At 34.7% G+C, this 26,719-nt stretch overlaps 1 protein-coding gene across 1 annotated transcript in view; it reads left to right on the top strand.

The window, feature by feature from the left end:
* The first annotated feature begins 7,247 nt into the window (after window positions 1-7,247).
* LOC129231157 (homeobox protein DBX1-B-like) overlaps window positions 7,248-26,719 on the top strand; it is a 52,890-nt gene continuing 33,418 nt past the window's right edge. The window contains exon 1 of the mRNA XM_054865405.1: window positions 7,248-7,407. Within this exon, the coding sequence (XP_054721380.1) occupies window positions 7,248-7,407 (160 nt within the window). The remainder of the gene's footprint in view (window positions 7,408-26,719) is intronic.

The raw sequence follows: 26,719 nt of genomic DNA, 5'->3' as shown, positions 1-26,719 counted from the left end.
TATATATATATATATATAACTTACTTTTTCAAAATGAACAAGTTAGAAATTCGTTCTGAAAATTATGGTACAAAAAGGAAGAACAATATATTTTATAACAAAAATTGCATTAAAGCATTATTTTTTATTTTTGGCAGTGAATTTGCACCTCGAAAAACAAAAGAAAAAAGATGGAAATGTTTGATATCTTTTTTTCATGGAGCGAAGTGTAAAATAAAGTATTTTTCTAATGAAATATTTTCTATTCGATTATTAAAGATATTTTTGATCAAATAAATGAGTAAATAAAGGAATGAAGGAATAAATGAAAAGGAAATGAAACAATAAGCGAATAAATCAATAAGTTTATAAATGTAAAAAAATAAAGGGTTAATAAAATGACGAATGAATAAGGAAATAAATGAATGAATAAATAAATACGGGAATTATTAAACGAAGAAATGTAAATGAAATAATTAATAAACGAATTCATAAGTAATTTGATAAAAGATTGACAAAGTAAATGAAATATTTTATTTTGCTTTGCCATATCCATTTTGCCCTCATGCACTTGACTTACTATGCCAGATTGAACTATGCGATTTTTTAAAGTTCCGACCTTAACATGTAAATATGCTGCAAATGTTGCTTTCTATCTTGAATAAATCAAATATAAACATGTCAAGTATTACTTGGTAGTACTGCTTTCCAAGTTTATAAAACACAAATATATTTTATGTGTATTTTTCTATATTAATCTAATTTTGAATCTTCTCATTGAAAAATAAACATTATGTATGATGGTTCACTCTGGCCATCCAGCTGTACAAAGCATTTAAAATACAAATAAAATTAATATTAACCGAACAAATACTGCACTGAATATTAGTAGGTCTAAATTAATATTTAATAACAAGGACTTTATCATTTAATAATAACAAATAATTTTTGTCTCACAACAAAATATTACAGTATTTATCAATTTTTGAAATGTGCTTGTATTATCATGTTCTTTGATTTTCAGAGGTAATTTACCCTTGACTGGAATAGACAACATGAGTGATTACATAGTTTAAATATTACTAAATAGGGGGCACTAAAAGCAGAGTAAATATTTCAAAATTTCACTTAGTCCCGCTATTTTACTCTACTCCACATTCCCCTACTTGAAGAAGTGGGAAACTATGGCGTAAGAAAAATATCTTTCCTGTAATGTGTGTGTGTGTGCTGTGGCCACATCTTCTAGTGGCGTCGAAGCATTTGATTTCCTTCTTCTTCCAGATTGAACTTTAAAAGAAAGTTTCCTCGAGTCGAGTTGAATCCTTAGGGCAGGAATTAGTAAATGGAGAGAGCAAGTCCAATCATTGGCTTTCAAAAGCTGAGGCAAAGACGCCAAGTCATGTGACTCAACGACGACGAATGGTTGGCATGTTTTGCTTGAAACAATAGCGAAATGAACCTGATTTTTCCAATGCTTTGCTTAAAACTCTATCACGTGATTTGGGATATTTGCTTCACGAAAGAAAATCTTCACGCTCTCCACTTTATCTCTTCTCATTCTCTATGGTTAAATTAATGAACTGTATAGGGTGTTTCGAAAGCCTACCGATATTTTCATGAAAAATATTTTTAATAACGAAACTGCTTGACTAATAAGCAGTTTAAGGCATTAAGCATTTATAAGCATAAGCGTTAAGAAAGTATAAGCAGTTATAAATGCATTTTAACATGATTTCTCAATAATTCAAAGCATCGGGCCCTCCTTTCATGGGTGGCACGAAATACATCTAAAAGTAAATGGGTTGTTATTTGTGCTGCTTGCTGCATCAGTTACTCGTTGTTTTTAATATTCAGTTGTGCTAATACTCACTACTTACCCTTTCCACTTAGTCACACACAAAAATTTCAGGGGTGTTTAATCAGGAGAGCGACTACAGTCTGAGTGCAACCCGCAACTAATCCATCATCGAAAAATTGTTCGTCTGAGGATGCATCGTCCTGCTGAAAAACAATTTGCAGCATATCAAAGTAGATGCTTTCCTGTAATTGTTGTTAACTTAACTGGAAAAGCAAAAGAATTATTAGTGCAAGGAAACCTTAGTGGAAATACATTATTTTTATCGTTACATTATAATTTGTACCACAATTTTTTTTTTATAGAGAAATCGATTTCACATGAAAATATCAAGAGATTTTTGAAACGCCGTATTTTTCCCCTGTTCTTGGACAATCATCTACAATTGAACTACCGTGTTTCTCCGAAAATAAGCCCTGGTCTAAAATTATACGCTATTATTATCGCCCTTATTTTGTGCTAACTTTCAAGAAATAGCTTTTCTTCTTCTTCTTCTTCTTCTTCTTCTTCTTTTTTTTGCTCAATAAATCACATTTGTTCTCAAATAACAAATTTATGTGGGTTCAAGAAATACATTTATTCCTGACATAAACATTCGAAAACAAGCAAAATCATGAACAGAACCAAGTTGGACACAAGGAAATCATTACCTCTTATTAAAGCGATCAAGTATGCTTTTCGAGGACTTCATATTGAAAAATTACCGGTTTAGAGCCGCAGCAGGCAGCAGCTCTATTTGTATGCCGGAATATTACACTCCCTACCACCTCTGATTTCTGCATCATATTTCAATACGATCCTCTTCAGAACCAAAAGCTGGATCCGACCTTGTATGTTTTTATCTTCTGGAACATAGTAAACGCTAAACGTTCGTTTGTTTGCGACATATACTTAAAAAATACTCAATATTCTAATTAGTTGCAAGCATTAGGTACGATTGCTTCGTTTCAAATTTTCATATTCGGTGCATTTGTGCTTGGTCATTCAGCAATAAAATACTCTTATAGTTGTTGATTAATTCGACTTCCGTTTTGCTGTCATATTATACAGGGTGTTCTAAAAATGACGATCCATTGGGGAAAACTAATATATTGATGGATCGTCATTTTTGAAACACCCTGTATAATATGACAGCAAAAGGGCTTTGGTTTTGTCATTTGTGGTCCAAAAATGACGATCCATTTCCAGGGAAAAACTAATGTATTCATGGATCGTATGACGATCCATTTCCAGGGAAAAACTAATGTATTCATGGATAGTCATTTTTTAACACCCTGTATAAGCGTTTTTTTGAATGAATATCTTAAAGAGGGCTTATTTTAGAGGTAAATCTTCAGTACTTACGAGGTATAAGTATTTATTGCCTGTTCTTACCCAGAAAAATCAGGCAAGGGTCTATTTTTTCATTAGGTTATATTTTCGGGGAAATACGATATTTTCCGTAAATGGTACGCAAAATTTTGCATTATCTTTTAAATATAAAATTACGCAATTATTAAATACGAATGATCGGATGCAATTTGCATCGGAGGACGATAACAATGTACTATCAGTATCAAAATTACTACTCATTAGTTTATAAACTCTTCGCCAATATTTGTTTTTGAAGTTCGCATGAGTATTTTATCGTTTAATAATATTAGATGTCATACTTTCAAAATAGTAATCCATCAAATTTCAACTTTCAGAAATCCATCAAAAGTACGATAACGTGATTTCTAGCGTTAAATGTGGTTGTTATTTACAATCGATATACTAAATCGTTTAGCTTGTAAAACTAAAATGTAAATATTTGATTGTTTCTGTCATTTGCAAATAAATGTTATTCACCTTTATTTAGTCCAATAATCGAAGTATATTGAAGTTTAAAGTATGCCCCGAATTTTGTATTTCTACTTAAAGGGTACGTGAATTTTATTCCTCCAATAGAAATCCCATTCAGTTACTTTCAAAACGATGAAAAGTCTTTTCAATAATGCGGAAAAAAGGAGCTAGCTCGTGCGGAAAATAGAATGTACTTGTATTCGGATGTTTTGTTGCTTAACCAACAGGAATAAATTGATTGAAATTCATAAAAGTAATGCCGTGTAAGCTTTTCGACATCTTACAGCTTGAAGCAATTTTTTTTTTTTTTTTTGTCCGAGTTAAGTTCAATCAGGAGGTCACTGTGACCTTCCAAATTTTTCCTTATTTGGCATATTTTGGCTGGCAATTCGGCCACATTTGGAGTTCTATCCGCAAAATTACCATCATTCGGCGATATTTATAGTTCCATTTGGTGAAATTATCATCATTCGCAAAAATTGGAGTTCCATTTAGCAAATTGAGAGCTTCCGCCCGCCCCAAAATTTAAAATTTGGGTGCCCCTGAGTTCAATACAGGGCCTCAGAGAGCCGAGGCGGACCCCTAGTCAGTTTTATCACCGGACCCTCCCCCTCCCCCCCCCCAAAAAAAAACGAAAAGGAAAAGAAAAAAAAAGGAAGAAAAATAAGAAAGAAAAAAAGAAAATTAGAAACTACTTACTGGAGAACAATTAACCCTCCGGATTTACCGAGCCCCATTCAAGACAGTCTCCGGATATTGTAACATCTTAGAAAGTGCTAGTTTACTTCAGTGCATCACCTACTATTTTGGCGAAACTGGACCGTGTACAGTCAAGCGCTGCTAGGATTATCACTGGCATGAGACACAGCTGCCCCACAGAAGTAGTTCTTTTCGAAAGTGATATCAAGCCCTTATGTCTGATAAGGGACCTAATACTTACAAAATATTTTTGTAAACGTTACAGCTACGGAGTTAATAAACGGACATCTGCATATCTTAGAAACTGGACAAACAGACAGAGACTAAAAAGAGATAGTCCTTTCTCTCGAATGCAAACGATGCATCTTTTGGATCAGGACGTAGAAGAACATTTTTTGAAGAAAGTCTTTATATAACCCTCTAGAGGGTTTACCTAAAGTACATTTTAGATCAGAAATGGGGAATCATACTTTCAAAAATCAAGATCCAGCTGAATACCTACGTCAACTCGCATTGGAGTATATTAATTAAATACCAGCTGCTGCTACTCAAATGTATACTGACAGCAGCAAAAATGGCCGGAACTCATGTGGCAGTAGCATCTTTATAAAGGCTCTTAATTGCGCTCATAAATTCAAAATTAGAAATCCAGACTTCTGTTCCATTTTTAGATTCGAGTTTATTGCCATTGATAAAGCTCTCAGAATCATCAAGACGGTAACATCATCTGCTAAAATATGAATTTTATCTGACAGTCGCAGTGCTATCCAACAACCAACATCTTAGCAACTGGACAAACGATGGAGACAAAACATCTGTCTCAATCCTTAAAAATCTTAAAGAACTCACCCAGCAACATGAGATATACCTCCAATGGATACCAACCCACATTGGTCTCTTTTTGCAATAACACAGCGGACCTCCTGGCCAAGGAAAGTGTTATTGAAAATTTGGTGTCGAGAAGAACCTTAACCTTCTCAGAAATTTGTTCTAAAATGAAGATTTTGAACCAAGAAATTTGGAAGACTCCCCGACTCACCCCTAGTACAATAGGCAGTCCCCAGGGTGCCCTTTCCATCAAGGCAGATAGGGTCGTCCAAACAACAATTAGTAGGCTTGCAGTAGGCACATCAAGTGCCTTTCTTTTATCATTTAGGTGAGAAAGGTTTTGAGACCTGTACAAAATGTAGCTTGGTACAGAAATCTCCAGACCATCTTTCGAATAGTGCGGGACAGGACAGAGAGGACATTTACACCAGTCCTCTCCTGGTTTATGATTTTTTAGGGTCTAGCCTGCAGCTAGACCGGAGGAATAAGTCATCATCATCATCAGAAAGTGCAATTCCATCTTAGCTTTGGCCATATTTGCTTTAAGAGCTTTCCTGTAAATTAGAAAGGTGCTAAGCCATTAATTAAAAACATATACAAGTTTTCACTGAATGTTCCTTAGTTATTCAAGAAACCTGACTGACTTTGGTTGGGAAGGTATCTTTATTTTCAGAAGCACTCCAAGTCAGCTTTAGGGAGGTTACTAACTTTTAGCGGAAAACGTTTCTGGTTTTGGTCATACATGTTATTGGCAGAAATTAGTCACATCAGCTGCCCATTATTTTCCAGAAACATTTCAGAATTTCTTTTACAGTGTATGTGTTAGGTTTTGTGGCGAAAGATCCTTAATGCGGCTCAGTATAGTTAGGAAGGAAAGTGGTGTCAAGTAAAACCCCTTGCAGGTTTCGATTTTTTTATTGAAAAAAAATCAATAGTTTATCGAAAAATTGTATATTGCTCGGCGGCTCACAGCTTCCTCCTACAAAAATTGCGGTTGACTGAATGCAAACACAGCCTAACAATCAACGGCTTCGAAAACACTGAGTGTTGTATAAATCTTTAAGTGTCCCAAAAAAAGTGGCTACAAAGCGCTCTAAAAATGTCACATGTGTCACTATTCCAAAACTGTTTTTAAATGCGTTCCAAAAAGTGCTCAAAATTTATGTAAACTAAATAAGTATTCTGAAAAATATGCCAAAAGATGTGCTTCAAAACGTTTCAAAAGAAAGGACCAGTGTCTGTATGTTTAAAAAGTGTTTCAAGATTTGCTGTGCATCGTAGACCGACCACTGAATGAACAGCTTGCAGTTCTTTTAAATATATATATATATATATATATATATATATATATATATATATATATATATATATTTTAAAAGAACTACAATTTCATATATATATATATATTAATGAGTTGACTTCTATTCAATTTCAAAAAGAAAACTTTTCTCCGCATCACCTCATTTCTTCAAAAAAAGCGGTGTTTGTTGTCCCTTGGTGCTAGTTATACGAGTTCATTGATTGGTTGGCAGCATTTTTTCAAAAAAAAAAAGACTAGAAACCGTAAAAGTTCCTCCAGTTAAAAAACAAAAATATTCATTAATTCAAATGCTTTCCTTTTCTTTCAGGTGCCAAATTCTGTAGTTTTAATAGTGTTTGACTTTTTGAAAATGAAATTTTTCTTAAAAGTTAGTTTACTTGTCAGTCTCCTTATTCGGGCCCAAAATTGTGAAGGTCATTAATTGCTTATTTTCACGCTTGCGCAGCATAAAATTAATTCCTTTAAATGGCCGCATTTTATCAAATTTTCAACATGTATTTACTTCCAAAAGTCCCGCTTTTTCCTAAAAACACCGCAAAAGCTAAATGCGGCCGACACCAGAAAAATGATGAAATGCGGCGGGAAAGCGAACCTCCATTCCTTTCGCAGCAAGCGCTTGATCCCTCCTCTGATTGGCTTGCATCCGCCGCCCATTCGCTGTGCGCTGGCCAATGGGAGCGGGGCCGCTCGCTTTAAAGGGCGTCGCGGGAGCTCTTCCAGTCAGCTCGATGATCTCCGTCGATGCCGGAGCGGGGGATGCAGGCGGCATGCGGACGCGGGGCTCGGGACTTCTACGTGGAGACGTTGCTCCAGAGCCCTCGCACCGATCTCAAGTTCGGAGTGAACGCCATCCTCGCCTCCGATCCGCATCGGAGCAAAATTCCGGATCTCTGTCCTTCCGGTGAGTGGATTTTCTTCTTCTTCTCTTCGACCTCCGCTTTCCGACGAAATGTCCCGTTCGAGGTATCCGAGCACAGTTAGGGCCTGATTTACTGAGGTGAATCCGACGACTTTGCATGGGCCCCTCAAGGGGGTTCCCAAACAGGACATTTTGTCATCAAGTTGTCCAAACATTTTGAATTTTCTATGTTATTTTCACTATTTTGTGGGTTTCCGATCACTTTTGAGGTAATACATTTTATTTGTTCCAAAAGCTTGTTCTTTAAAATGAAGTGAACTATTTAATGTTGTTTCTTAGGATGAACTAAATAATAAGCATTTTAATTTCATTGATTATAAACTACAAGATAGTCTAAGTAACTTATAAGCATTTTATTTTCGTAATAAATATGCAAGTAAGCAATAATTTTTACCCTGTACTTGTCACAACTAATACTATTATTAGCTCATGCAGATCAAAAGATCATTTTCAACTGGAATGTGTTTTTGCTGTGGGCATGATGTAACATTATGTATTACATTGTTTACAAACAAATAATAATCTGCACTGCGCCAGGCCTTGGCAGCTAAAACAAAAAAAGTATGTCCTCTCCCACTCTTCGAAACGTAGTTCACAAAACTTTTACTTTTGATTAAAATTGTCAATATCTTTTAAGTAGGAACAATTCTGTATAGTTGCAGGGGGGGGGGCAAAATATTTGATTTTTTAATATGAAATTAATGTAAATTAGTTTCAAACCACCTTTTCTTTTGGTGAGTCCCCTCAAACGTTATTGTCAGTTCCACCAAATATTTTTTTTTCTAACCGCAGCAGTGGGTAAAGTCCCCAGTTGCTGTTTATGCCCGGGGCTCCAGTTGTCTGAATCGATCCCTGAGCACATTTGGAGCACTTTTATTAGAAAACATTTTGCTATAAACCTACTTTTTTGATGCAATTTTAGCAAAAAGTAATAATGAACTAGGATTTTTCAAAATACAGTGGGACGCCGTTATTCTACTACTCGGTATACCACATAATAGGCTATACTGTGGGTGCCATCATGTCCAACGATATTTTAAGAAATAGGGAATTTCCGTTTTATTTCATTCATAAGCCCTCCACATAGTCTCCACGTTCAAAATTTTTATGTACAATATCTGCTTCTGTATTCCACTCCAACCTCGCTTTCATGTTCTAAAAAATGCACTACTTTTCCACTAGCATGAGTTTTAATCATAATTAAGAAGCAATTATTGTTATTTTGTATCTGTGCGCTTTATTTAAGGGCAGTTTGTTAAAATATGCAATATGACAAAAATGCATGTGACGGGTGTTCAGCAACGTTTCACAGGATATTTAAAACAAGGTCGATTAGTATTGTAGTCTGTTGTATTATTCTCATTTATTAACATCTAGTAAAAATTAAGTTTCATTGTACTGATACGATTGTGTTGGAAGATGGGTTCAAAGTATGTTTCATGACCTTGGGGCTATGTAATTTCTATACACTAATGCTGCCAGATTGACGTAATTTCAGTAAACATTAATAATGAACTAGTGCTTTAAAAGCTACTTCTATACACTAGCATTGCCAGAATGATGCAGTTGCAATAAACGCTAATAATGAGCTTGTATTTTTAAAACCTCTTCTGTACCCTAACGCTTAATAATGCAGTTTTAGAATCAGTAGTATGAATTAGCGTGGATTGGGAGAAGACGCCGTAGTTTTTAGCTTTATTTTATATAAAATATTGCATTGGTTTTATTTTTAACCAACGATTTTATGGACAATAGATGTAGTTTTGAAATTAATTAAAAATAAGTTTCATTTTGGAAAACTATTTTTTTTAAAAAAATGTAAACGTTTGCATTGCAGCATCTTACCCCAATCTTGGGTCAAGATGACCGATACCTTAGGGGTAAAAACACAGAATACACAGTGTTTTTAAATCAATTTCAATTTGTTAAAATGAAATACATTCGAGAACATGTTACATATCCATCCAAATAACAATGCTTTTTTTTTTTTTTTTTTTTGTTCTTTTTAATGTTCCATTTTCCATTTTTGTAAAATTTCCTCCCTTACACAGACTGCGCATTTAGTTTCAAGTTCAGATTAATTCTTAAAGCCAATTAACACAAAGAGTGTAAATAATCTATCCAATTACACTTTTCCCACAGGACTTTGTTCGTAGTACGATCATTTCCATCTAGCACGCGTCCGAAAACTGCGGGCATCTCATCCCCAAAATATGTTTGTAGTCTTGCTCCAAAGCATTGGGCAAAATGCCGGTCCATCTAGCGCAGCAGAGACAGGCCTGTCCTGTTAAGTGGCTAATAGAAAGTCAATGCTTCAAACTTATTAAAACTTACCTAGATATTTCTTCACGACCGAAACAACGGCAAACATGACTAAGTAAAGAATGGAGGATGAGGGGAATATGATTTCAGGTACTTATCAGAGCACTCGGGATGACAAATTGGCGATAAATTTATACCTCAGAGCGAGACTGACGTAAGTCCAAAATTTGCGATTTTCTGTTCATTAGTGCATTGTATGTAGAATCTTATTCCGCATCGAGTGGTGTGAAAAAAAAAAAAAAAGTGTTGAAAGTGCGCGCATCCCAACTTTTGCATGTACCAGACACAAGTTTTCCCTCTCTCCTCTAAAGTCGTGATTATTCGACTTACGTTGTTCTGGCTCTGAGGTACAGAAATAATGAAAAAATTCTATGGCCTTGAGAAGGTTAAACAGAGGGCTAATGAAGGAAGCTTCTGAACGTTGCTTTGTTTCATTTTTTTACTTTTGTTTCGTTTCGGAGCTACGAACAATCTCCTTTTATTGTTATTTTTTCGTTTAAATACTCATCGTCCCCCTCCCCCTATCGCCAGTCATGAACTTATCGTCCCCTTGAGGAGACAAATCTCCCGTTTTGGGCGATCGTGCCCTGGTTGGGAGCAACTGTTCTATATACTAACGTAAGTAGAATTTTCTGCGGAGGAGGGAGTTTTGACGAGCCAAAAAATTTCTACTGGAGGGGAGAGGGGGGAGAGTTTGGCTTTTACTATCGTTCCATGTAAATAAGTGGATTTATTCCCAATAATCTTGCTTCCCTTCCTGCTGTGCCCCTGCTTCCATAAAATTTTGTAAAATCCTGAATTATTTGTAGATTTTTTTCAAAACTGATGTAGAATAAATGTAGCTTATTTGAACAAAAATTATCTCCCAAGTAAGTGATAGACTCTTAAGAAATGTATAAAACATTGAAGCATGTTCTGAAAATGTAAATTTTAAAGAATTTATCGGGTGGGTTTTTCGTGATATTTTTCGACAAATTTAAAGCTTGAATTTTAAAGAAGCAGGCCGTAATTTAGGAAATATTGCCAAGATTATTTGATATTTTTACATTTTGCACATGGAAGGATAAAGTTGACGATCATAGACTGTAACGGTTTGTCAATCTCAAATAAATAAGTAATTAATGAAATGAAAAAGAAAAAGAAGTGAAATTCATTTAAAATCTAATGGCTTATTTGTTGGAGATGTCTCGCTCTTGTTCAAAATCAAAGGATAATGTTTTGTTTATACGTTTCAAATTTAAACACAAAACTGGCAGAACGTGTATTGCTTGTTATCATTTTTTGTTAAAAGTTATTAAACTATTCTACTCTAAGAAAGATTTACGCATGCAAAAATGATTGATGACAAATGTTCTCAATACAAGTTGAATACAATGGACTTTTTCTTGAAGACCTAATTTACTTGTTGGCGGATGTTTTGCATTTCAAAGTAACTTTTGGGGGAATTATCAGAACTTGGAACATACCAAATTGACGATAAATTTAACATCCAGCATTCATTAAGAATTTCTAAAAATGATTTTACTTTTAGATTTCATTTGCTGCCGAATTTCTTTCAACCAAAGTGAGAGAAGAAATGTGTTATCAACGAAAAAAAAGGGATAGGACATTAAATTTGGTCAAGTAAAAGAGATAAGTAATTCGAGATTGCTCAAAAAAGGTCACGGTTTTCTTCATTTTCTTCTGAAATGTAGTCTAACAAATATTGCTGCCAATTGGATTTTTCGCAAATCTTAGGATATTGCTCCTAAAGTTTTTAAGATCCAGACAAGAAAACCCAAGGTTATGTAATATGAAATAAGTCTTGTAATTTATTCACTTTTTCGAAATTGTTACTATTGTATACAATTATTAAACTATTATTGTATACAGTTATTTAAAAATGATAAAGTAACAATTTGTGGTAATTAATAGAAAAATACAATGATTATTTCCTTCGAACAATTTCTTAAAAATTAGTATGAAAATGCAAAATGAATAGATAAATAAATAAATAGCGAAAAACAAAATAATCAACAATCCCCCCCCCCCCCAAGAATGTCTTGATACAATTATACAGATAGGACAAAACAAGTGGTCATAAAGTGCATGAAAGAAACCTTCGGTTTATATTGCTTAGCCAAAGCATTTTATTTTAATGAAAATGTTTCATTTTATCGTTAAAACATTTTTTTTTTAATCAATAAAGTCAAAAACCCGGGAGGGGGAGGGGGAACCCCGGGACCCAAGCGTTGGAAGCCCTGGTTGTAGCTCCTTTTAAAAGTATTTCATGGAATACTAGCAGTATTGCCCGGTGTTGCACGATCTGACTCGAAAATAAATGCTGTGTCAAGGGACGCATATTCAACAATCAGCAAAAGAAAAGAAAACGAGCACACATGACTTACTTTTACTCCAATTTAATGATAACAGTACCTCGAAGTAAGCAAAGAAACACCTTAAATATTTTCACCCCAAGTGTGTTGCGAACCGAAGCAAAGAAAACGTTTTATACAGATAAATTTTCCCATCATTGGCATTTTTAATGTGATTCAATGGAAAACTCTCTAAATATGGCAAAATTGAAACCAGATTTTTTTTTTTAAAAAAAGAAGAGAGTAAAAAAAAAAAAAAACCCCGCCAAAGTTGTCGCCAGGTTAGCGACAAAACTTGGCGACCAAAAGCTTGGTGATACGTCGCCAAGTGTTTTCCAAATTACAACACCACTTGAGTTTGCATTGAAATTAACAATGTTTTTCCCCTAAAAAGGTGTAAAAGAGCCCCTTTAGAACATCCGAATGCAACCAAAAGGGGAGGTGCGTGCACAACTAGACCCCTTGAGGAGTCAACGTACCAAATTTCAACTTTCTAGGACATACCGTTTTTGAGTTATGCGAGATACATACGCACATACACACATACGTACGTATATACAGAGGTCATGAGAAAACTCGTTGTAATTAACTCGGGGATCGTCAAAATGGATATTTCGAGTGTCAATACGTTCTCATGCATATATACATGTGTGAGTGGGTTGAAAAAAAAAAAAAAACTCAATGTTCATTCGGGGGCGAGCAAAATGGAAATTAAGGCCGACTTTTAATCTTATTTTTTTCACGAATACATTACTTCCTTTACTATGTAAAAGGAAGTTAAAAAAAAAAGCGTAAAATTTAAGGTCAACACGAAGAAACAATTTTAAAACTCAAAATTAAAAACCTAAACCTTGTTGGTTCTTTTTCAAGTCTGACGATTCGGTCATTTTTATTAATGGGCGTAAACATTCCGTTTCACAGATTTTCTGCCACCGCCCCCTCCCCATATGGGAATTAATAAGCATCAAATGGCCTATGTGCTGAATTTGTCAAAGATCCGACGTAAACTGTGCATTTGTATAAGGAAAACTCCCCTAATATAGGGTGAGCATCAAAGGACCCCTGTGCCAAATTTGGTCAGAGATCTAACGTAAACTGAATTTGTGTAAAGAACATACACACACACACATACATCCATTTTCGTACATATACAGGGTGGGGCGAAGGAACTTAATTTTTACGTAAACTGTGGATTTGTGTAAAGAACATACACACCCACCCACACACATCCATTTTCGTACAGATACGGGGTGGAGCGAGGGAACTTAATTTTTACGTAAACTGTGTATTTGTGTAAAGAACATACACACACACCCACATACATCCATTTTCGTACAGATACAGGGTGGAGCGAGGGAACTTAATTTTTACGTAAACTGTGGATTTGTGTAAAGAACATACACACCCACCCACATACATCCATTTTCGTACAGATACGGAGTGGAGCGAGAGAACTTAATTTTTACGTAAACTGTGGATTTATGTAAAGAACATACACACACACCCACATACATCCATTTTCGTACAGATACAGGGTGGAGCGAGGGAACTTAATTTTTACGTAAACTGTGGATTTGTGTAAAGAACATACACACCCACCCACATACATCCATTTTCGTACAGATACGGAGTGGAGCGAGAGAACTTAATTTTTACGTAAACTGTGGATTTATGTAAAGAACATACACACACACCCACATACATCCATTTTCGTACAGATACAGGGTGGAGCGAGGGAACTTAATTTTTACGTAAACTGTGGATTTGTGTAAAGAACATACACACCCACCCACATACATCCATTTTCGTACATATACAGGGTGGGGCGAGGGAACTTAATTTTTTGAATTTCGCGCGCAAAAGGTGCGTAGCATGACAGAGTGGTGGGGGAGAGGCTCAACGGGAAGATCTGTATGGGAAGTTTTGTTGCATCATGCTTTCAGTTGCCATCATGCTTTGGTTGAAACAGCATCGCGCTTTTACTGTGGAGGCGTATTTTTCTAAAACAGCCGCTCGATTGGCACGGGGACTTAAACTTGACTGTATTCTCGCCTGATTTAGCACTCTGTGACTACTTCCTGCAAGGTTATCTGAAGCCGCGTGTTTATAACTATCGTCCACGAACCTGGTGGACCAGAAGAGCCGCAACCGAGCCGAAACTTCCAATATACCGGTCGACATGCTCCAAAGAGTTGACCAAAACTTCTGAGTTCGACTGAATCAGTGTACTTATTGACAAAGGAGGGCAACACTTACAAGATATTGTTCTCAAAACAGTGTTAAGCATAATCTTCCATTATGTGTGTGACAGGAAAAAGATAATTAAGAATTTTTATAGGTATGTAAATTTTATTTATTTCATTTTCAAAAAAAAAAAAAAAAGGAAGTTCCCGCCCCCCCCCCCCCCCTGTAGATTGGCTGTAAGATGTTTTGTTCTTGTACAGAATGAAATATACTATTTTTCTTCATATGTATCGAAGCAAAGTACAAATCCGACAAAAAAAGGGAGCTGTCCTCTTCTTACACCGAGGGTTTTCAATTTTGGAAGGCACTTTTAAAATATCGCCTCTTCTAGAACTTAGGGCTCATAAAAAAATAGAGTAGTTGTTCCTTATTTCAGTCTTAAACCAGTTGTCCTCGCATCAGCTAGCGTCCTGTTCCATATAAAAAACGAAAGTATGTTTACGTCTGATCGTTTTGGCTCTCGGCGAACTTTTCATACATTAAAGCGATCAAAGCTTTATTGTATTTTTAAAATGTGCAATGCGATATGTTTCCGAAAGGCGATAAGATTCCTTATCTCGTTGTTTCAAATGTCTTAGAAATTCATAAAAGAAAATCCTTTAAAAAATGATTTCAGAAAAAAATTGAAGAGCTGATTTTGACATTATACCGTCTGTCTAAGATAACGGGTAAAAGAGTCATTCTCACGAAACTTGTATACAAATCATGTCTGACACTTTTGAATTTCGTTATCAAACTTAATAGTTTCCGACTGCTAATCATATTCTTTTTGTTGATTATCGTTTGACTTGTGTATAATAAAGCATCAATGGTATGTACATAAAAAGGGGAGGGTGGGCCGCAATGAGACAAAAAACAGTTAAATATGTACTTTAAAAATTATTTCTTTTTCTACTCTGTCTTGCAAAAAACTCACCAGCTTAATATTTTATTAAGTATTTATGAAGTCCATCAGTTTTAAGTATCACTTTAGGGAAAATAAGAGCTTTATCGCATTTTTAAAAAAGAAATAATAGTCTCATTGTGGCCCAAGCGTAGATCCACAACATACATATGGCCACATTTACAAGTGTAGTAGAACTTCGATTGTCCGAAGTAATTGGCACCGAACCGACTTCGGATAGTCGAGAATTCATCAATAATCATCTAGTTTAATATGTAGCTTCGTCGTTGAACTGTTATTATGACTGGTTTAACTGTTAAATAAATTAAAATTATAAATGAAAATAAATTAATTTCTGAAACAAAAACTTTACAGTAGTTTAAGAAGCTTCAGCTGGTCTAAATTGGTCATTCTCGAGATCGCAAAAGAGGTTAGGTTCTTTGCACTTGCTTACAATCAGGGGGTGCAATAACATTCGATTGTACTGGGGCTCTATAGTATGAAATTCCAAATTTCGAAATGGGGTGTATTTTTGTTTAGAACATGGACGTTTGAAAGTGAGAAAGAATAAACTCATACCAAGAATTGAGCTTGCAAGAAGGAATTCTAAAAAAGAAAACTCCAAAATATTTATCCGCACTCGTAGTTGAGAAAGGAGGGTTTGCATACAAAAGGAATGGGGGGGGGGGAGATAAACTTTATAAATATATGCTTGTTAAGAGAAAATTTTGAATAATAGTAGAAAGTTAAAAAAAAAAATAAAGAAAGAACTTAACTATCAGTTTGTTAAACACATTCGCCTTTTATTTTCATCTCTGATAATAATAAAGCGTTTGCGTAACTGTGCTTCATTCAAACCCCGCACAAGTTTGAAACAGAAAAACTGAACCAATTCTTTGCAAAGGAATGATGTGAAAAATTATTTATCTATTTTTTAATGTCTTGCATAAAATGTACGCAATTTTGTTGCGATTTTTTCTTTCTTTTTTTTGTTACACAAACAGTAAATCTGCTTATTTACGAATTTAATTTCGCTTATTACTCATATTCCTCAGATTATCTGGATTTTCGGATTGCCTTTGGTCCCAGTTAGTCCAAATAAGCGAGGTTGCACCGTATATATTTAAAAAAATGCAGCAACAGATTCAATGTATATTTTTATGTAATTGAGAGGTTCAAAGCCGATGTTAAAAAGTGTGTCCTGCACGCGATGGGCGTAAACTTCATTCTAAAACAAAGTTTAATTTTTTTTCCGTACCAAATCACGCAATTAGCTCTAAGTAACTCTAAATAATTCAGCTCCAAATAATTTGTATGGTTATAAAAATTTAAGGAAAAATTTTGTCCAGTTGTCCCACACGTGACGATGGAATCACCCAATAGCATTCCAGCCTTTGGTAGTTCAAAGCATTGCCCCTATAATAACGCAACAGCTTCCTTTCTCTTGTTTCCAGATAGTTTAAACCCATTTCTGCTTGAATTCATTCCGCATCGACCAAGCAGCCGCAAGCATATTCATTTTCGACTAATTGCCTTTTAATGGGCAATCAAATCTAGAAATCGCTTAAATGTCTCATAATTATCTTGACTTCGAGCACTTTAGTTGCAATTATGCTGTAGTTAGAAGACCATGCATTGCGAGTCGATTAAGATGATCGGTGTCCATAGAATTGTCTAAATCACAACTTTACATGATAATCTTTGAGTTATAGTTGAAGATCTCGGGGCAAGAAGAGAACAACTCCAATTTTTGAAAACTTTCAAGAATCCCAAAAAAAATGTTTTGAAAATTCGCCTTTATGATTTAGTCTTCATGTTTAATATTATGTGAGAGTTGACCTGCACGAAATCAATTTCAATGACATTTTGATAAAATTGTTACCAATGCGTAAATTAATTGATGCGTATTGGAGCTATGAGGTCCTTTCTTCTAATACATAAAGTATTCCTTATAAATTTCGGGTTTTTAATAATGGTTCAAATAATATTTGGCTCTAATAATAAAAAAAATAGTACAAAACAAACAGTACCAGTCTTATTATCAGGCCCGACATTTCAAATATTTCCAAGAGTTGAGGAGGGGGGAGGGATGCATCTTTTTCAAAAAACAATAAAAACTACGCCCACTTATATGTAAAAACTTCAATTTTTCAAAGCCTAAAGATGGAGCAGTTGATCCCTCTGACCCTTTAAATGACGGCCCTGCATTTTAGAGAAAATACTTTAATTTTAAAATTATAAAATAAGAGGTAACTTTTTCTTTTTACTTTCTCCTGAAACACAGCCTGTTACAGTTCCTTTTTTTAAATATCTAATGAAATATTGATTGAAGATGTCTCATTTTTGTAAAATGAAAGGTAAAACAACAAAAAAGTGAGCTGTCTCCTTCTTGCATAAAGATCTTCAATTGCTCAGTCATATTCATCATTTCTCTAAAATTTCCCTTTCGTTCCGGTACGCTAAACGCTATATAGTCAAAAATATCAGGGCTCTTTTGAAAATTGGTATTTCAAATTAAAAAAAGAAAAGGAAAATTGTTCTGCTACTTTTTTGTCATACAAAAGGTATGTGATCGTAGGATGTGGTCATAGGAAAATGTGAGCTCACATTTTCCTGTAAAAACTCAATCACGCCACATTTAGGAGACCTTACACAAATGCAGAAGAAACAAAACAAGACAAAAGAAATCAATCTTCATTGTAAAAAACTAGCAGTAAGCTGAAAATTCTACAAGTTTACTTTATATTTATATGTGCAGTTATTCTATGGATTTTCTTAAAATATTCGTCGCGGAAAATTCAGAAGGTAGAAGCATTTCTCTCTCTTCCAAACATACCAATTTCCCTCGCAAGTTTTTGGTTCATAACATGCATAGCGTATCACGAATCGCATGTAATAATAACACTAAAGGATTGTGAATAAATATATTATTGATCTGATAACAATCCATAAAGATTCATCGCCTATACGAGAATGATTGAAAAGCTTTGTACTAGACCTTCGGTCCCTTTTTACTTCCTTTTATAAAAAAGGAAGTATTGTATTCGCGAAAAAAATTTCATTCAAAAATCGGCCTTAATTTCTATTTTGCTCACCCCCGAATGAATGTTGTTTTTTTTTTTCGACTCGACCACACGTGGATATATGCCTAGGAACGTACAGACACCCGAAATATCCATTTTGACTATTCCCGAGTTAATTACAACGAGTTTTCTCGTGACGTCTGTATGTACGTATGTATGTGCGTATGTGTGTGTATGTATCTCGCATATATCAAAACGGTATGTCCTAAAAAGTTTAAATTTGGTACGTGGACTCCTAGTGGGGTCTAGTGGTGCACCTTCCATTTTGGTTGCATTCGGATGTTCCTACGGGGGTCTTTTGCTCCTTTTTGGGGGGAAATCATTCTTAATTTCGTTGTAAGTTCAAGTGGTGTTATAATTTGGCGGACACTTGGCGATATATCGACAGTTTTTTGGTCGCCAAGCTTTATCGCCAACTTGGCGGCAAATTTGGCGATTTTTTTTTAAAAATCTGGTTTCGACTTGGCCACTGTTGGTGATATTTAGAGAGTAAACTATTGAATCACATTAAAATTGCCAATAATGGGAAAATAACATTAAATTGGAGTAAAAGAAAGTCATGTGATGCACACATCAGCTCGTTTTAAGTTGTCTTACGAAATTATGAAGGTTATAAATTGCTAGCTTTCTCTCATGCGCAGTGAAAAAAATAATTCATCTAAACGCTCAAAATTTATCGAATTTTCAATATATATTTTTTTCAGTACAATTTAATTAGAAACTCAAGCTAAATACCTGCAAGGGAAATCTGAAAGTTCAAAAAAAAAAAAAAAAAAAGAAAAAAAAGCTCATACCTTCCTGAATACAAGTGATACTTTTATAAAAAAAAATATATATATATAAAATAAGTGTACACAGCAAACTAATTTCTAAAATTTACAACTTGACCCCAGCAATTTAAAATGCTGGGGTGTAGTAAATACAGGATGATTAGAAAAACTGTTTTGCTTCTTCCATTTGTTTTTGATTCCCCTAAACGCATTCGTGATTGAATTTTTTGGAAAGTATGAGCTCAAGCATGCCCTTTATTGAGTAATTAATTGAGTGAGTGAAATTTATTGAGTGATTTGTCCAATATTTCTCAAGAAATGCAAAATAAATTAAATTTTTTAAAATGCCCGTGTATTCTTGGACGTTTGGTTTACTAGCTGCGTTGGCCGGTGTTGCACAGTCTATCTCGAAAATAAAAGTTGTGTGTGTGAAGTGACGCATTTTCAACAATCAGGCTTAAATAAAAGAAAAAATATGTAGGGGAAAAAGGGGCACATGTGAGCACGGGGTACATGTGAACATGGTATGTTTTACTAGGATAACGTCCAGCAAAAAATCTTGAAAAAATATCAACTAATGGCAATACCAGTCCTACTTCTTGACCAGACTTTTGGAGCAATGAGCCAGTTTATGTTTTTGTGGTGACAGCTTCTTCGTTTTAGCAGATGCTGATATAATTTTATCACTGTCTTCTTCACGTGAAAGCATATTTTAATCAAACTAATGATCTAAAGTAAATAATTGGAAACCATTATATGAACATTTAAGTAAATTTATGACAATGTTAAAATTTTTAAATTCAGCTAAGAATTCTTTATTTTTGAAAATTAGTTCTAAAGTAGATAAGGGGTAATATAAATATCAGTGTAAGATTATTATAAGTATTACAAAAGGTGTAAAGATTTATAATTATTGTTTTGCTACAATCAGTTTGTAAATTTATTGTTAATTATTATTACATTATTATTAGTTAATTATTTTTTATTTTAATGTTTTTTATTTATTAAATTCTTTTTTCAAATTCTTTTTTTACAAAATAGTTGGCCAGCAATTTATTGTTACATAATATTTACAAGAAAAAAAAAGACGAAATATTTTCCTTTAACTAAAAACTGAAGTTTAAATTAGTTTTAAAATTCATCATCATATTCTGTATGAAGCTTAAACGCACAATTTGAGAAGAATAAACTTTACATAGTAAAATATTTTTTGTATTTTTTAGACTTCTCTTCTTATGAGTTTGTTTCCTGTCCATCCAGTGATTAGAACATGCTACGAAACTTTAAAACATGAAAGTGAACAGAGTTATATAGTTCGGAAACAATATTTTCTTATTGACAGTTGCTGTACAATTTAAACTGACACAGTATAGGTTCCCGTCTCTTAGTGTAATCGCTATATACGTATACGTTTCATATTGAAGATTTTTCCGTTGAAATATGATGCTTGTCCTGCATTATTCAGTCGTGTTCATATGTGCCCCAGGCTTGTTTACATGTGCCCTAAAAGAAAAAAAAAATCACTATTTTTGTAGTCAACAAGCTGTAGACTCAACACTAATCTCAAAAATACAAGTAATGGCTTCAGGCATGGCCTGTGGTTAAAAACAGTTAGTAAGGAACCCGGGGGGATGCTGCCCCTCGAAATATGTTATTATTATTATTATCAATAGAGTGAAAATTATGCAAATGTGTTGTAACTTAGTTTCAAACCACCTTTCCGTTTTACGAGTCCTCCCAAACTTTTTTGTCCTGCTACAGCACTGGCATGGGAGATAAAAAACAGCTCTGTGACTGGCCAAGTGAGGAATAGTTTCTTTTTGGTATTAGAAAACTGAAATGGAAAAACTCTTTTCGAACAAAACTTTTTTTTAATGCTATCTTAAGTAGATTTTTTTCTGTGAATCCTTTGTCAGAGTACGTTTTAACTTTTGCCTCATTTGAGTCATAGCCATATATGAGGCAGGGAGAAGCAAAGGGATGTAAATGCCAAAATTAAAAATTTCGAGACATCCAGTGCAAATGGTAGGTAAACCTCTCCTCTGTCTTGGAGTAAGAGATAGTATCCTTAGCACTGATAGGTGCTGCTATATGCCATGATTTAGAAAAATACTCCAATGAAAGTTTACCTAGGACCGCAACTTTAAACGCGTTTAACTTAAAACTTGAAAATGTCCGCTTACATCCGTTTTCTTCCCTCTGCTTCATGTAGTGGGTAATCTCTTTTAGGGTATCACAAAAAAAAAAAAAAAAAAAATGATGAAATTCGAGACTAAAAGAAGTACAGTAAACCCTCATTAATCCGGACCCTATTAATCCGAACTTCGCTTAATCCGGACAGTCATTTAGATTTACATACTGCGTAATTAAAAGTTCATTTAGCGCAATAATGTAGTTTTGAAGGCATATAAAATAATGTATACACGCACATACTACATTCATTTTCTTCTCTTGAATTCAAAATATAATTTTTGCTGTGTATAATAGTTTGTTTATTCAGTTTGGCTCAATTTATAGACTATTTTGTTCAATCCGTACTTTCTTTAATTTGACGAACTGGATCCCTTATTAGTCCAGATTAATGAGGTTCTACAGTACTTTTAAAATCAGGGAGAAATCCTGCTTAACCTATGCGCAGCGAAAGCAGGTAATCTGACTTTGAAGCAAAAAAGAAAAAAAGTTTCTGAAATGCTTACGCAGCGACATCTTGGCCAGAGACATTAGTCTTTGAGGGGGTTATTAGTGTACGGCCCATTAGATCCTTACAAGTTTCGCTATTTTAAACAAATTTTTCCTCACCAAGCATCGCTGTGGGGATTTCTTCTTCGTAAAACGGCTTCTTTCACAAACTACGCATTCAAAGATGATGGGAGGATACCAGCTGATGAAATATCAGGCATGCATAAAATACGCTCGAATAAGGTGAAACCGTTTATGAAATTTTCCCGTTAATAAGGGGTCGTCTACAAATGATGTCACTCTTTGAGGGGGGAAGGAGGGAACAAGATGTGTGACATCGCACATTTTTGTTGAAATAGCAATATTTTTAGTAATAGGTTTTTGTAACATAGAATGACTTGTGACGAGGAGAGGGAAGAGGATAAGGTCAATTGTGACACTTTATGATGGGGGAGGGGGGTATCAAATATTCTGAAAAATGTGTGACTTCATTTATGTACTGCCCTTAAGTTCACATTTTCGGTTCCAAATTTATTCTTATTTAACAATGCTTTAAAAAAAGAAATAAACTATATTGTTAATTTTTCCCGCCGCTTAAATTTTCTTCTTACGAGCAATTCAGCTTTCAAGAGCATTTTTTTTCCTTCCTGTTTAGATTGTACTTATGCGATTTTTTTTAAATTTTATTTCTTTTTTTTAAGTTTGAAAAGTGTTTCTCTTACTCCTCTCACACAGTTTTAAAAGCTCACTTACATTTCAAAAGTGAAATTTTTTTAAAAAAAAAAAATTAAAGCTTCAACGTTTTACATAAGTACACTATGAACTTGATGTCCCGAACAAGTATACTTTCAAGCATCAATTTATGATTTTTCAAACGTCTTTATGCCTCTTTTAAAGATACTTTTGCTATTAAGAAGTTCATTTCTTTCAATTCCTTGAAAAAAAAATTTGAAACGGGTTTCACTGCATTTAGGAATCATACCGAAAATGTGTATTAATTGTTTTGCTGAATGGATTTTGGATTTAGGTTTTCAATATAACCAGTGCTGTAAAAATTAAAACTAATCATCCTAAAAATTCCATGCTGGATTAAGAATTCCTGTAAGTAAATAAAGGGTTAATGTCATGCTGATTTTCAACACAGTGCACCACATTATAGAAAAGATGTGATTTTGGCATTCATTAAACGTTTTATGTATTCAATTACCGTCGGGGAACACAAATATCCTTCTGAGCTTAGGTATTAACACTTTGAGGCCTAGTGGTTTCATTTGAGGCCGTATAGTTTCTTTCTTTTTTTTTTTTTTTCAAGTCAACTGTTGAAGCCACTGTGCCAGTTGACTGAAAAAAAAAAGAAAAAGAAATAAATAAAAGGCTAGTTGGCCTCAAACGAAACCACCATGCTACAGAGGTTTAAGATCAAGGTTCAAAATTTGGATGAAAAAGTTAGCCAAAATGTTCTGCTTCGGTATAATTTTTAAATAGTTCAAGTATAGGCTAAGCAAAGCTTCCAGCTTTTGATTGTTATGATGATCATGTACACTGTCAAAACTACGGGTGCCTTTGACTAACTATTTGGCTCCCTTGGGTGAAAACACCGGGCCTCAGGGTGCAGTAGAGGCTAGGAAGTGTGATCAAGGTGAATGTCGCTAATAAATGTGAAAACGGACCTCCTAAATGCATGGGTGAAACGCTGGCGCATGCGCTCTCCGCTCTGACATCATTCAACCACAATCAATGGCGGACGCAAGAATAACTACGCACATGCACTTTCCCATTGAATGAAGTACGAAATTGGATTAAAACTTATAAGTTTCTGCGATTTACTCTTCAAAGTTTCGCGTAAGTACATGCATTTGATCATAGTGTAGCTTTTAAGGCTTTCGAACATATTTAAAATTGTTTCAAAGGTACGTTGATTCTTCAGTTAGCCGTTATATACATTTGCTATTCCTATCATGCATAAATTTTACCTAAAAATAGCTATCAGCACCGGATAAGTAACATTTAATAATCAAAACGCTTAAATTAGATGATATTTGAAAAGTTATTTCAACTATTAATTTTGACTATGTGGTTTTACTTGCTTGTATTATCAACAATCTTGTGGATTTTTAACTAAGAGATTCATTGTTAGCAATGTGATGCACTCAGCAAGTGAACGGAAACTCTAATTACGATGATGCAAATAGCAAAAACATAAAAGCACGAAAAAAAAAGGAAAGCGGATTGAGAAAAAGAAATTTCTTCTCCGTCTCGATTTTTTTTTTTTTATTTATTATCTCGTGTCTAAGTTAACTAGCTTTCCTCGGCGTTATTGCTTAAAGCGAATGACTGAACTTTTTTCGTCACTCTAGTAATAGTAAGAATGAATAACTCGTTAGAATTTGTTTTGGCTTTTAATTTATCGAAAGACTTTTGTTCTTTTATATTCTTTACGGATATTCAAATGTCGAATCATATACACGTACGTACTAATATGGTGCTCTTTGATTAAAACTTCGAACGTGATGAAAGGTTTTATTTTTCCATGATTGCAACATAATTGAATATTTATTGTTCGTGTAAATGATTTACAAATAGTACCTACGTTCTTCATTTTCGGTACGATCGTGCTGCAGTAAATGTCAATAACATATTAAAATTACTGAGCAATCCAAGTGGATGTACGAAAATTAGTGCACGGCAGACAAATTTAAGTCATGAACACTTCTAAACTATGTTCGAAAGTTGAAATGTGATCAAATGCTTAAAGTACAAGTTTTAATCATTTTCAGAACTATTCAATGTGGAAAATGTACCAAGACTTAGCTTTTTATAACTCAAAACAATAAATAATAATGTATACAATTGTTTACGGAAATGCACACAAAACCGAGGGGGGGGGGGGTACACAGCAACAGAAAACAGAGGGTGCCAATGTTCTGCCATAGGGTTCCGTTTTTCACCGCGGTGCACGCTGGGTGAAGGGTGCCGGTTTTTCGCCCGTGTTAAGGGTGCAATTTCGGCACCGTAAAGAGTGCCGCTGGTGAACAAGCTTTTCACCCTCGAAAAGTGCCAAATGCAACCTGTAGTTTTAACAGTGTAATTGTTAAAAAATTACTTTCAAATGAAGAAAAAAAAATGTTTCCCCTCCATGTGTATTTGCAAATTGCTTACAGACAAAAGTATCGAGAAGTGGTTAAATTATTGAAAATCACTTTAGAAACTTTATTTAAGTGCGTGCACATACAGAGACAGTGAATGTTCAAAATGATAATGAATAACAAGACATTTAATAAGATGTTCACCAGAAATGTGTACTTGCTTCCGATTTGAAGTTATTTTGTTAAAACATATGCTCTATTTGGGGTGATGATTGGGGGTGATGAAAAGGCAGACAACTGCTGAGAATATGCTAAGGATTGGTACCAATGTTTGAGTATGGATTAAATAAAGAAAGAGAGAGAGAGAGAGAGAAAGGATTTCGATTTGAAAAGGCCAGGTTTAATCTATTCTTCATAACATAGTAAAAATTGATGACTGGGCTTAAAATTAAGATCATCTTTTCATTATTTTTAATGAACAGTTCGGCGTCGAAAATGACGACTAGATGTGAAATCATGGTCGTCAAACTAAAATATTTAGTTGGAAAATTCGCTTAACGACCTCTTACTTGGAGCCATGTAAGAATGAAAATGCTAAAATTCTAAAAGAAATGCTAAAATACCAAATAATACTGTTACTGTGCCTATAGATGTGTCAATAGGAAAAAAAAAACACACACACAATTTGCGCAAGTGTGAACATGAAATTCACAAATGGAAACTAACTATTTTCATAATCACAATGATTTTTGAATAACCGAGGATGACGTTGGGAGAAAAAATATCTCTAACCTCTAGAAAAGTTTCTAGAGAGACAGCCAGGAAAGATATTATTTTAGATAAATGTGGCAAAAAAGAGGGAAATCTACGGGGCACATCCATCGCAGATAAAATTTCAATAAAATATTTCTTGGAATGTAGAGATTTGAAAGGGAAAGAAGGCGGGGGAAGATTGCATCTCGAGTGAAATTCATGAATGTTAAATGGCCGTTTTTTGTGCTGGTAGCGCAGCGAGAGGTGACGGAGGTCTCTTTGTTTCGGAGAGTGGGTGTTGCCCTAAACGTCTCAATCAAGTTTAAGAGATATCTCGCCGGGATCAACATCCTTACAGCCTGGCTCAGCCGATGAAGATAAATGGAAGATAGGATCGAACAGAATATGGAAACGATTAGAGGAAGAACCCGACATGACACTAATTACAGCTTCAAAATTTTCATAAGTGGCCGAGCTGCGGATCCCCGACCTCTGCCCTTCTTAAAATTTCATAAATTTCGTATCTGGGAAATCGGAATCAGCCGAAAACATCGAATCCTGTTACCGATTGCCGGACATGATTATGAATGTATCTTCTAGTTAACCTTTCAGATATCGGCTTCACCATAGAAGTGACGGCATTTGACATCAGGGTGGAGGTCAGAAGTCGAATGAGCTGCGACGTTTCATCTATTCTCATTCCTTCCAGCACCTAGTCTAGGAGTTGCGAAACGTGTTTTAAGAGTGGCCTTCACACGGCCTTTCTCACCGCTTTTGGATGCTGCGTTATAAAATTTTACTATTAATGTGCCATTCAAAATGAATTTTTAATCGATTTTCGGCAAAATGAATGCATATTTCCTGATATACCAAGCAGTAGAGCGATGCCCTTTACTGCATCTGCAGTAGGTGTCACAAGTTCCTATGGTGAGAAAAGTCCTACAGAACATTGACAAACAAAGTGACTCAACCAACCTTGAGGTTCTTAATTGAGGAACGCGTTTGATGAATAGCCTTTCTCATCGTCTTTTGCTGCAGTGTTATAAAATTTTGCCATAAATGTCCTGTTCAAAATAGTTTTTAATAGATTTCCAACAAAATAAACACATATTTACTGATG

Source organism: Uloborus diversus, chromosome 10, assembly GCF_026930045.1.
Source record: "Uloborus diversus isolate 005 chromosome 10, Udiv.v.3.1, whole genome shotgun sequence".
NCBI lineage: Eukaryota > Metazoa > Arthropoda > Arachnida > Araneae > Uloboridae > Uloborus > Uloborus diversus.
Note: the sequence above shows the minus strand (reverse complement) of the source record. Positions and strands in the feature narration are given on the sequence as shown.